Source organism: Xyrauchen texanus, chromosome 23 (genome assembly GCF_025860055.1).
Source record: "Xyrauchen texanus isolate HMW12.3.18 chromosome 23, RBS_HiC_50CHRs, whole genome shotgun sequence".
Classification (NCBI taxonomy): domain Eukaryota; kingdom Metazoa; phylum Chordata; class Actinopteri; order Cypriniformes; family Catostomidae; genus Xyrauchen; species Xyrauchen texanus.
The window spans coordinates 41,005,871-41,018,132 of NC_068298.1; the positions used below are offsets into that span (position 1 = coordinate 41,005,871).

Consider the following 12,262-nt stretch of genomic DNA (forward strand, 5'->3'; position numbering starts at 1 on the left):
AGTCCTGATTCTGTTGAGCAAAGCTGGAATGTCTTTTCCAGGCTGCATTCCCAGGCAAGAACAGGACAAGGACTACTAGCAAAACTAAATATTTTCAAAACGGACTACTTAGAGGGTTCCCTGAATTACAAATCGACTAACCAGACACATTCTTCTCTTCAAGAAAACCTATTGCCCATACTGCAATTCTGCCTTCTACAATATACTAGTTACATCTTAAGTATCAGCAAAAGCTTATATGGCTTTGCAGAGGTGAAATACTGTCAGAATGACATGATGTCAGCGTCAAACTGCCTCAGAGACTCCAACATTTGGATTTTCATGTATTCACTGGTCAGTTTTGGTTTAGAGAATCCAACATGTTCACAACCTCTGAGATTGTGACCCATCTGTCAACATCCATCTGTCTCCTTACACACTAACTTACATCACATGATCTGCCCATGATCACTTCAAAAACAGTCTGTTATTGCAGATTATTCTATAGAGACTGCACTCTCAGGTATCATAATGTAACAGAGGGTTTGGTGAGGAATAATCTACTCGAGATTGGGTAGCCGTATTATTTTGCTTGTATTGTTGATAAAATAGTTCAAAAACCTTTTCACAAGGCCTTTGTAATAGCTGATATACTTCCCATGATCTACACAGTGTTTAAAAAAAAATCAAGGGCATATTTAAAGAACTTTCTGGCAGGATATCTCTACCACAACCGAGCTTTAGAGAGGTGAGAAAAGTGAGATCACCTGCTATTCTCATCATCATCATCATCATCATCACTGGACGAAGAGTACTCTGCTAACTTCACTAACGGACTGAAATGAGACTTGATTCCAAAACCCTGAAACACACAATATACTCATGATTATTATGATAATTATATATGCATTGTCACTCATTTAAATGAGACTCAATACTATATTTGTTCAAAGGGTTCAAAGAGAAACATACAGTACGCCTACCTGGTTTTGTGGTGATGTTGGACTTTCCACCTCATGGTAACCTGCGAGAAGAAGAATGTCTATAAAACTAGACGTGCATGACTACGTACAGGGCTTTATACTTGAACAATGCATCTTATTCTGCTGTGATGCAGATTTCAATGAGTAAAGGAAGTATAAAAACTCATTTGGTTACCTGACTGACTGCTGCTGGTTGAGCTGCTGGAGTAAAATATATTGATACTGTTGTCCAAAGGAGACAAATGACCTCCACTTCATTTGTGAAGGAAATAAAGGAGAAATCAAAGACACAAAATCAGATGTTCATCATCTAAAGAAAACCAGTAGGCTTCTGAATAACTTTGAGAAGACTAAGGAGTCTGAGAGTGCAAAAATAAAATCTAATTCTAATCTAAACTAATCAAATTCTAATTAAAGTAAAAAAAAAAGTTAATGAATGTATACTTATAAAATAAAAAAATAATTAAAAAAACAAAAACCACACAAATAAATAAAATATGATTAAAGTGATAGTTCACCCAAAAATGAAAATCCTCTAATCATTAACTCACCCTCATGCCATCCCAAATGTGCATGACTTTGTACTGTATGACTTGAAGAATGTGGAAGAGAAACTGAAAGTGGAGATTTAAAGTAAAAAAGAATACAAATTAAATATTGATCTGTTTCTCATCCAAACCCTTATGTTGCTTCTGAAGTTATGGATTTAACCACTAGAGATGTGTGGATTACTTTTATGTGCTTTTTTGATCTTTAAAGTTTTGGACCCTGTTATGGATGTACAGAACTGAGATATTCATCCAAAAATCTTCATTTGTATTCTGCTGATGAAAGAAAGTCATACACATCTGGGATGGCATGAGGATGAATAAATGATGAGAGAATTTAAATTTTTGGGTAAACTAACCCTTTAATTAATTAAATAATTTAGTTAATTAATTAAAGCAAATAAAAGTAAAAATTAGGATCTAGATCTAATAATTCTAAACTAGAAGTCTAAGAGTAGTAAGTGTTACTTATGGTTCACACATTTCAAACAGCACACTGTGAATAAACTTACTTGGATCCAAATCTGCGATGAGTCAAGGGTTCTTTGAACTTTGAAGTTGTTCTTTCTGGAATCTTGAGAATACATATTTAAGAAAATCATGAGATTATGTCTCAATTTGTTTTCTGAGTGTTAACTTTACAATATTAGTATTTTTTACATTAATTGTCAAGGCATTTAGCAGATGCTAAATAGTAGCTAAACGTTCAAAAGGTGCTTTAGCTTTACAATGTAGTAGGTAACATGTGTTCAAATGTTTTTTGTTTCATAGTATTCATCATCAAATGCCTTTGACCTACATTTCTGTTTCTGTGCCATGACTCGTTCTTCACTGTGGTTTTTAAAGTGCTGACCACATTTTTGCTGTGAATGAATGTATCACATTTAAGGAAGGAAGGCACCTCCCTTTGGCAGAGGAAGCCGTTTTGGCCAAATGTTTAGCAGCCACCACCTATACCAAGCTTTCTGACACAGCACAAATGTTCTGAAACTCAATAAAACCCTGAACTTCCCTATAATGAAAACTGTAAAGGAAGATCTAAATAAACAGTATGGAACCCAAATGCATTTATCTGCATTAGTAAGAACAGTTTTACATGTTGTGAGAAGCATATAAAGATAGCCTTCATCAGAACCACTGCAAGAACACAATTTAAAACAAAAACAGTTTGGAGTTACATTACTCAGTTTAAAACCATAAAAGCTAAAAATAAACTCAGCTGTTGCAAAATATTGCAAGCTTTCATTATTTTTAAAATGCACCCTGTGATGATACCAAACAGCACACATGTACTGTCAAATATACTCAACCCATGCAGGGTAATTGGTATAAAGCTGGTTGTGGAAAAACAGCATCTGTGCATAGATTTCTGAATGATCTCAATGTTAGGAATTAATGGCTTAAATGTACTTAAATGAAGTCCTGAATGCTCGACACGTTTCTCTATGGATTCTTTTGAGAAACAATATGGCATTGCAAATAAACTAATATTGAAAAATGGAGCAAAACCAAACTATATTGGACACAGCAGTAATGCCGGTGAGTAAACAAAATTGAATTCTAATGTTTAATTGAATTGTTGATATGTAACGGATTGTAATGTATTCATCGCAAAATTAACCAGGACCACTCCAACACTGAGCGGTTCGTGATTATTACATGGTTACTTAAAATATACATATTTGCTCACGAAATATTGATTCGAGATATTGATATCTATCTATCTATCTATCTATCTATCTATCTATCTATCTATCTATCTATCTATCTATCTATCTATCTATCTATCTATCTATCTATCTATCTATCTATCTATCTATCCTATATAAATCAATCAATCAATCAATCAATCAATCAATCAATCTATCAATATATCTATCGGGAGCCGCCCCTTAGAGGGGGGTTTATTCTGTTGGTTCCTGTTTTTCATGTCTCTTATTTTGAAAAGTTCATGTCATGTTTTGTTCCCATTTCCTTGTCATGTGATCTTCCTGTTTCCCTCCATGTTCATGTGTCTTTACATTTACATTTATGCATTTGGCAGATGCTTTTATCCAAAGCAACTTACAGTGCACTTATTACAGGGACAATCCCCCCGGAGCAACCGGGAGTTAAGTGCCTTGCTCAAGGACACAATGGTGGTGACTGTGGAGATCGAAACAGCAACCTTCTGATTAACAGATATGTGCTTATGTCTAGTGTAGTTTACGTGTCAAGTTCATGTTCACTGGTATAGTTAGGGTTTCTTGCATAATCATTTGGTTGAGCTCCAGAGATCATGTGTGAAGATGGGAGAAACTTGCAGAAGGACAAACATCACTGCAACACTCCACCGATCTAGGCTTTATTGCAGAGTAGCCAGATGGAAACCTCAACTCAGTGAAAGACACATGAAAGCTTGCTTGGAATTAGCAAAAAAGCACTTAAAGGACTTGAGCTTGAGAGGATCTGCAGAGAAGAATGAAATCCAGATCCAGATGTGCAAAGTTTGTTGCATCATACCCAAAAAGACTTCGCTGCCAAAAGTACTTCAACTAAGTACTGCGTTAAGGGTCTGAATACCTATATCAATGTGATATTTCAGTTTTTCTTTTTAATAAATTTGCAAAGTTATCAAAATCTGGTTTTTGCTTTGTCATTAGGAGGTATGAAGTGTAGATTGATGTGAATTTTCTTTTAAAAGCAATTGTGTATAAGGCTGCAACATAACAAAATGTGAAAAAATTAAGGGGTCTGAATACTTACTGAATACACTGTGTGTGTGTGTGTGTGTGTGTGTGTGTGTGTGTGTGTGTGTGTGTGTGTGTATGTGTGTGTGTGTGTGTTGATACAGTATCTTTCAGACACTTGAAAATCTTTCATACAATAGGACTGATTCATATTATAAAAATAACACTGCCCCACTCTAAAAACAAACATGTCAGGAACCAGTAGGACCCTGAGGAACATAATGACAAACCTTGGGTGGTTGATCATCAGGGTTAAAGAACACATCATCCAGTGTTGGAGAGAGAGGAGATGTGACATCAGACATGGAGCTGCTATGATGAATCTCTCGACTGGAGCACACATTCATGTTCTAAAATCAAGAGAATTCACAGTCTTTTACACCTTTGGATCAGATACAGTATTGTTCAATATGTAATGCTAGATCCTACATCTTTTCATAATTTCTATGGACAAAAAATGAGTCAGGCCTTCATAAAACTTCACGCAAACCTTCAAGACTTCTTCCCTAAGCTGCCTGAGGCAAAGTTCAAAGCCGGTGTCTTCGTCGGACCACAAATAAAGAAGATCCTTGAATGAAATGAATTCCCTAAGAAGCTCACTAGTAAAGACAAAGCAGCTTGGAATTGATTTGTTGCAGTGGTTCGGGGCTTCACAAGGCCGAAAACTATGTGGAGCTGGTTGAGACTCTGGTGAAGAACTACGGCACAATGGGCTGTAGGATGTCCCTTAAAGTCCATATCCTTGATGCTCATCTTGTTAAATTCAAGGAGAACATGGGAGCGTACTTGGAAGGCGAGCACTTCCATCAGGATATACTGGACTTTGAATGCCGCTACCAAGGACAGTATAACAAGAACATGATGGGAGACGACATTTGGGGGCTGATTCGTGAAAGTGATTTACAGTATAATCTTGAATCTCGGAAAACTACTCACTTCTAAATCTTTTGTAGTCATTTTTGTATTACTTTAGTATAAATACATGTTCATTTGGATTCATATATGTTGTTTTTTTATGTGAACGAAAAGACAATTTTCTCATTGGAAATAGGTACATTTCAAAATATCACTGTCCTGGTCACAAAAGCAAAGTTTGTGGGGAATAATAGCCATTTTCTATACTTTTAAGGCATAAGCAATTAGGAAATAACACTGACTACCCAGGAACAAAAATTGTGTAACATAGTGTTTTCGTCATTTGAATTTTCCTTTATCATTTGTCATGATTTAGTGTTAATGACCATTTCCCACCCTGTCTCTTACACTTTAAACAGTCAATTTTTAGTTGCTGCAACTTTAAGAAACAGCTTCACATGAAAAATGAGCAACTTTGCTTTGCTTACAGTACAAACAAGCTGCGTGTTTGCTGTCATATGAAATAATAGTTTTTTTAACTGCATCATCCTTCAATAGCAGACTGAAATGATCAGCAATCTTGTTAAAAATAAACTTCAGCCACTAATTTCTAATGCAGGGAACCTTTAGAAGAATACACAGAGCAGCAGGTGCTGCACACAGCCAGAAACGACACATGGTTAGACAGACGTTTCCACTTGAATTATTAGTTCTTCTGATGGCATTTAATTACACTGATGATTAATTCATCTATGTAACCTTCAGAACTAGCAACTTTCAGTTTAGTTTTTAACAAGATTCTCACGATAACTGTCCAGTAAATATCCTTGCTATTTTTACTTCAAAATCAAAAGAAACAAATAAGAAATTATATTTTGCCAACAGTTAATTTTAGGGCCATTAAATCTCATTAGCGCAACGTGACAAAAAAATACATTGTTTAGTATTTATACATTATATTACTCCCTTGGTGCTGCATTTCTTTTTCACTGATTTTAATTAAAGAATTCTAGTGCAGTAGCGCCACAGTAAAAAAACATATTGTCATGGTAATGAGAATCGGCATTGGAAACAATGGGACTAGTTAAAGTAATAATATAGCCGCATTTCCACCATTGGGCCGAACAGTTTTAGTTGAAAAACTGTACTGTTTCGTGCTGATCTGGGCCAGTTGGCATGATTACGCTTTCTTTTTCCACCGTGGTGCGGTAAAATCAGCAGTAAGTACGTAACAGATCCGTCTATTGCCAACAGCAAGAGAGGTAAACATTAGAGCGAGTGCACTATTGTTTCCTTGGAGTTGGCAAATTGACAATCGTGAGTCGGCACGTACTAAAGCCATTGCACCAGCACGGTTGAGTATGGTTAGCTAGAATTCAAGTTAGCAGAGAACTGTTAATAATCATGCCATGCCGAACAGAGCTCATGTGGAAATGGTACTGTAATCATTCCATACTGTGCTCAGAACCGTTCGGCCTGATGGTGGAAAAAACGCTTATGTTTTATAGTACATCGAGCTCTTTTATCTCAAAGGGTCAATGAGATTTTGATTCATGATGAGTAGACCCCTGATGAGTAACACATGTGATTTGATTTGTGCTGTTGTACCGGGTGTTTGGCAGCTCTCTGGAGCGCTGGAGTGCAGGGACTGGAGTTGCTTCCTGATCCCAGTCTGGACTGAACATGAGCCATATGATTCATATTCACATGATGGTTGTCCAGAAATTCCCTCATTCCTGCCATCTGAATGCCAGAGTTTTACAATATCAGTGTTTATAGTAAACTGACGGAACAACATGAACTAGAGGCCATAAGATGATTAAATGTGTAGATATTGTTTCTGTTTTTACCCCGTCATGTGGTATGGTTGGGCAGTTCTTCTGCTGGTGTCTTTGATCGTGTTGGAGTAACAGAAGCTGGGTCTGATCTCGGGGAAGTGTGCGGTGGGGTTTTCTGCCATGGTCAGTGAAAAGATTAACAGGCTCTGATTCAATATCAGTCCTCTGATGTTCATTGTCTTTGGACTGAAAGTCAATGAAAAATCATAAAACAGAACATTAAAATTAACATGTAAAACATTGAGTATTTATTTGATCGGAAGCTGACATGTACATTTCTTTTTGACATTGTACCAGGGTCATTCCTACAATTCGGTGACATTTTGGTTTGAAATTTAGGAAAATAAAACATAATTTTACAAGAACAGTTCAAGTGTTCAAGATTTTAATAGTAATGCTAATAAAGTGGAAGAAAAAAATCCAGTTAAATGGGCAGCATCAGGGTGGACAATAACAGGGTGAACATTTAGTGGATTAATTAGCCACTTCAGGTCTGTGATTGATATGTAGCAAACATATTTGTAAGCTTTTTTGATGGTTTTATTTCTGATAACATACATACAGTGCATTCAGAAAGTATTCAGATCCATTAATTTTTTTCACATTTTGTTATGTTGCAGCCTTATGCTAAAATGCATTTTTTTTTTCACATCAATGTACACTCCATACCCATTAAATGACAAAGCAAAAACCTGATTTTTTTATAACTTTGCAAATTATTAAAAAGAAAAAACTAAAATATCACATACAATATAGTCTATTACAACAGTACTTGCTAGCAAAAGAAATTAGATAAGAGGCAATTTTTCAGGCTTAAAATCTGACCGTATTGTTCAGGCCGGGTAGGATCGAGCCACACGGTCTTGGGTATTGGTCGGGTTCAGGCTTAATTTTAAGGCCCATGCAGACCTCTACCCCTAGTGACGTAAGTGTGCAAAAGTGTCCAAATATTTTTTGGGTCCACTGTATAAGTAAATAGATGTAGGTACAATGTATAAACTCTGACCTGCTTCTTGTGATTTCTTTTGCTTTTCTCAGTGATTTCAGTTTCTTCTTGCCACATCATCTCATGAAGCTCCGGCCACTGCAGTCCTGTCTCGTGTAACAGCCTTTCCTTTTGCTACACAGGAACACAGACACATTTTAGAAACTAAAAGAACTTTACACTAGAATATGTGCTACTTGTAATTAACATTAACAAGATTCTGGAGGACTTGTTGACTAGTTGAAGACACTGAAGGTAATGATCACATGTTACAGCGTAAGTAATGATTAACGTAAATTCAGCTGGACATTGTCACAAAATAAACCCTGACAGAGAGATCAGGACAAAATAAATGCACTTTAAATATTCATTTGAGTTCAAATTGTATTATTATGTTATGACTGTCCATTATCCTGCTTATTACAAGACTACTTACGAAATAAATACAGTATATTAATAAATAAATACATTTTTATTTATTTACAAGAAATATTGATTTGAGTTTAAATTGAGGCCGCAGAGTGATACGAGATACAGCATGTGGGAAATATAGATTGCTCGGATAAGTGGTCAGTTATACAGCTTAGACCTTATTTTTGATGGGAATGACAACGAGGCTGTGAGGGATAGACGTACAGTCTCTTCACTGGGCTGTTTTTGGATTGTTCTGAGGACAAAACATTGATAAAATATCTGTCCAAGAACATTCAGTACACAAAGAACTCCAGACAAAATGAATTGTGGAAAATCAGATGTGATCTAGGAGCTTTTTACAGCTTTATACCATTTGTGCCATTGAAGAGATGGTACATCTATCCCTCACAACCTCGTTGTCATTCCCATTAAAAATCAAGAATAAGGTCTATTACTATGGAAAGCAGAAATTGTCTAGAAATACTGTATTTATCAACTGAATGATGTGTTTGACCAATCAGAATCAAGTATTTCAGCAAGCTGTGTAATAAAAACCAACATCATTCTCAGCAACATCAGCTCTTCTTTAAACTGTGCTACTGTGTCAAGTATACACATTATAAAGGATGAATAAATATTCATTCATACGTCTTCAAAGCGTCGCCTCTCCTCCAGCTGTTGTTCGATCCTCTTCTGTCGGTCAGTGAGCAGTTGTCTCTTGTAGTTCTCTTGATTGTGTTGTTGTTGTTGTTGTTGTTGCGTTTGTGAGTGCGTCTCCTGTTGTAAACGCAGGAACTCTCGTCTTAGCGTGGACTCACCAGGAAGATTCACTATAGAGCTGAAACCCAATGATGCACACTTAAACACGAGCACTGACCATCAGAACAAGAGTGAGCCAAATTTGAAACGTTTGTACAAAGCAGCATAGGTAAACAGGACCCTAAGGTTTTTATGCCATCTGCCATGTGAAGTCTAATGACAGAGCATCTGCTGTATCACTCCTGACATGTGTTATCAGACAGAGCTGGACACCATCAGTTTATGGATGGTCAAACAGGGCAATGTGTTGTTACATAACAAATTTAACTTCATTCAAGCTTAAAGTTCACAGTCAGTTGGAGTAGGAAAACTTTATTTTATTTTACATATCCTTAAACGAATATTCCGGTTTCAAAACAAGCTAAGCTTGTAAACAGAATTTGTGGCATAATATTGATGACCACAATAATGTATTTTTTACTTGTCCCTCGTTTTCTTTATCTAACTCTGTGTTACAGTGAGGCACTTACAATGGTAGTCAATGAGGCCAATTTTTGAAAGATACAATGTCAATAGTGTTGGAAATTAAAGGGGACTCGGGGCAGAAATGGCACCGAAATTGACCAAAATATCCCAGAAATAGGGTTAGGGTCCAGTCGTTCCTCGCACCATCGCGTGCACAGACGAGCTTCCGCATCTATCAATCCGCATCAGTTTGGTGTTGTATCCCCGCATTAAATTCCGTAACCGTTCGCCCCTCTTGTTCAAAATAAACTGTCCTATTTATTGGGTGACACTCTTGCTCACAAATTTCCTCCTCTATGAGATTGCATTATATTAGTTTTGTACAGAATGTACAAAATATCTGGACAAACGTGAATGACATTAAACCTGAAATAGAAATGTGTTTCAGTCACAATGCACATGATGTAGTTTAGAGACATTTAGAAAGTTTATATTTAAATAACGTTGTTGTAACAAACGAGACTCCCGCAATTCCTCCTGCTCACCACCAGAGGGAACCCTCTCCTGAATATTAGATCGTTTGAACTACATTCCCCACATACCTGGCACTGATTACCTTGCAGCTGATCTTTATCAGTGAACTATTTAAGGTGCTCTCAGACTCTCAATCATTGCAAAGTTTTGTATCTACCCTGGTGATCAATTCTCAGCGTTTCTTTCCGTGTTTTCTTTTCCTGAGTACCACTTCGTATCTGTTTATTTCGTGTCTTGATTCTTTGCTGCCTGCCCTGATCTTATGCCCGTTTCTGGATTACTAACTGCCTTATCTCTATTGTTGTGTTTGCTGGTTACTCACCCTGACTGTACGACCACGATTGAAATAAAACTGCAAATGGATCCTCACTCTCCTGAAGTTTCATTACAAAAAACTTTGCCAACACACGATCCAGCAGCTCTGTTCAAATGTCCACGGAAATTTCCACTCAAGCTAACCAACTCGCCATTCATCAACATCAGCTAACCCATTTAACCACTGTAACGGAGGAGCTTGTCAGAACGCTACAGAATTTGCAAATGTCGCTAGTGAACCCAGCACCTCCTCCATCGAACGTGAGTGTTAATCCTTCTCCATCACCTTCATTCACACTTAACCCACGTATGGCTCTTCCTGATAAGTTTGATGGTAACCCAACCAAATGCAAAGGATTTCTACTGCAATGCTCATTATTCATTGATCAACAACATGCAATGTATAGCACCGATGCCAGCAAGATTTCCTTGGTTTGCTCACTCCTCACTGGCAAGGCTCTAGAGTGGGTGACGGCGGTTTGGAGAGAGGATGGTTCTGCTTTCCCATCGTTTGACATCTTTCGTCAACGATTCCGGGAAATATTTGAACACCCAGAGGGAGGTATGAGAGCTGATGATCAACTACTCGCGTTGAGCCAGGGCAGGAGTACCGCAGCAGAATACGCATTGTCTTTTCGTACTCTAGCAGCACAAACTGATTGGGTGGAGAGTACGCTCAAATTGCTCTTTCGCAAGGGACTAAGCTTGGAGTTACAGTCCGAACTGGCCTGCCGAGATGAGGGGAGATCGCTGAATCAATTCATCGAGTTAACCATTCAGATTGACAATCTGATTCGTTCACGCCGTCCACTCAGAACGGTATCTACCAGCTCCCAATATCCAATCACTCTTCCTCAAACTGAACCCATGCAACTCGGTTTTACTCACCTGACTCCAGAAGAACGAGAACGCCGCATACGTCAACATCTCTGCCTCTATTGCAGTCAACCGGGCCACCTGAGGGCTTCTTGTCCCACAAGACCACCTCTTCGTCACGCCTTTTCGGTGAGTCCTTGTGTTCTAACACATCACTCCAGTTCCTGTATCAAGGTTCCTATAGTGTTGTCGATAGAGGGCATTTATATATCTACCTCAGCTCTATTAGACTCCGGAGCAGCCGGGAATTTTATGTCTCATGAATATGCTCGGCAACAACAACTCCCTCTAATCTCCTGCAACTCTCAATTGGCAGTGGAAGCACTAGATGGACGGCCTCTCGGTGATGGAAGGGTTCTGCACACCACCGTGGACCTTCAACTACAGACCGGGTCCCTTCACACTGAGACGATTCGGTTCTATATCATCATATCACCTCATAACCCAGTAATTCTTCGTCTTCCTTGGCTACGTCAACATAATCCCCTCATTTCATGGAGGGAAGTTCGGATCATCAAATGGGATCTGTCATGTCACTCTAACTGTTTAACTGGCAGCCCTTCACTCCCCATTCGAACCGTTACACTGCAGGACGAACCTGATCTTCTCCCCTCTCTTCCCACTGAATACTCTGATCTCGTCGAGGCTTTTAGTAAGACCAAGGCTATGGAACTTCCTCCTCACCGCTCAAGCGACTGCTCCATCGAACTGCTGCCAGGGACAACACCACCCAAGGGCCGAATTTTCCCCCTCTCACAACCCGAATCAAAAGCCATGAAGAACTACATCGAGGAGGAACATTCGAAGGGGTTCATCAGAGCATCCACATCACCGGCAGCCGCTGGCTTCTTCTTTGTTAAAAAGAAAGATGGTGGTCTACGCCCCTGCATCAACTACCGGGGTCTCAATGACGTCACCGTCAAATTTCGATACCCCTTACCTCTGGTACCAGCCGCCCTAGAACAACTCCGCAATGCCAAGT

General features: G+C 38.4%; 1 protein-coding gene across 2 annotated transcripts in view; it reads right to left on the reverse strand.

Moving 5' to 3' along the window:
• LOC127663289 (misshapen-like kinase 1) overlaps positions 1 to 12,262 on the reverse strand; it is an 88,947-nt gene that overhangs the window by 27,647 nt on the left and 49,038 nt on the right. For both annotated transcript variants that reach the window (XM_052154798.1, XM_052154799.1), the window contains 9 exons: positions 8,980 to 9,169; positions 7,939 to 8,052; positions 6,945 to 7,118; positions 6,703 to 6,837; positions 4,470 to 4,589; positions 2,023 to 2,084; positions 1,138 to 1,214; positions 963 to 1,003; positions 747 to 841 (listed from right to left, as the gene is read on the reverse strand). In XM_052154798.1, coding sequence (XP_052010758.1) covers positions 747 to 841; positions 963 to 1,003; positions 1,138 to 1,214; positions 2,023 to 2,084; positions 4,470 to 4,589; positions 6,703 to 6,837; positions 6,945 to 7,118; positions 7,939 to 8,052; positions 8,980 to 9,169 — 1,008 coding nt within the window. The remainder of the gene's footprint in view (positions 1 to 746; positions 842 to 962; positions 1,004 to 1,137; positions 1,215 to 2,022; positions 2,085 to 4,469; positions 4,590 to 6,702; positions 6,838 to 6,944; positions 7,119 to 7,938; positions 8,053 to 8,979; positions 9,170 to 12,262) is intronic.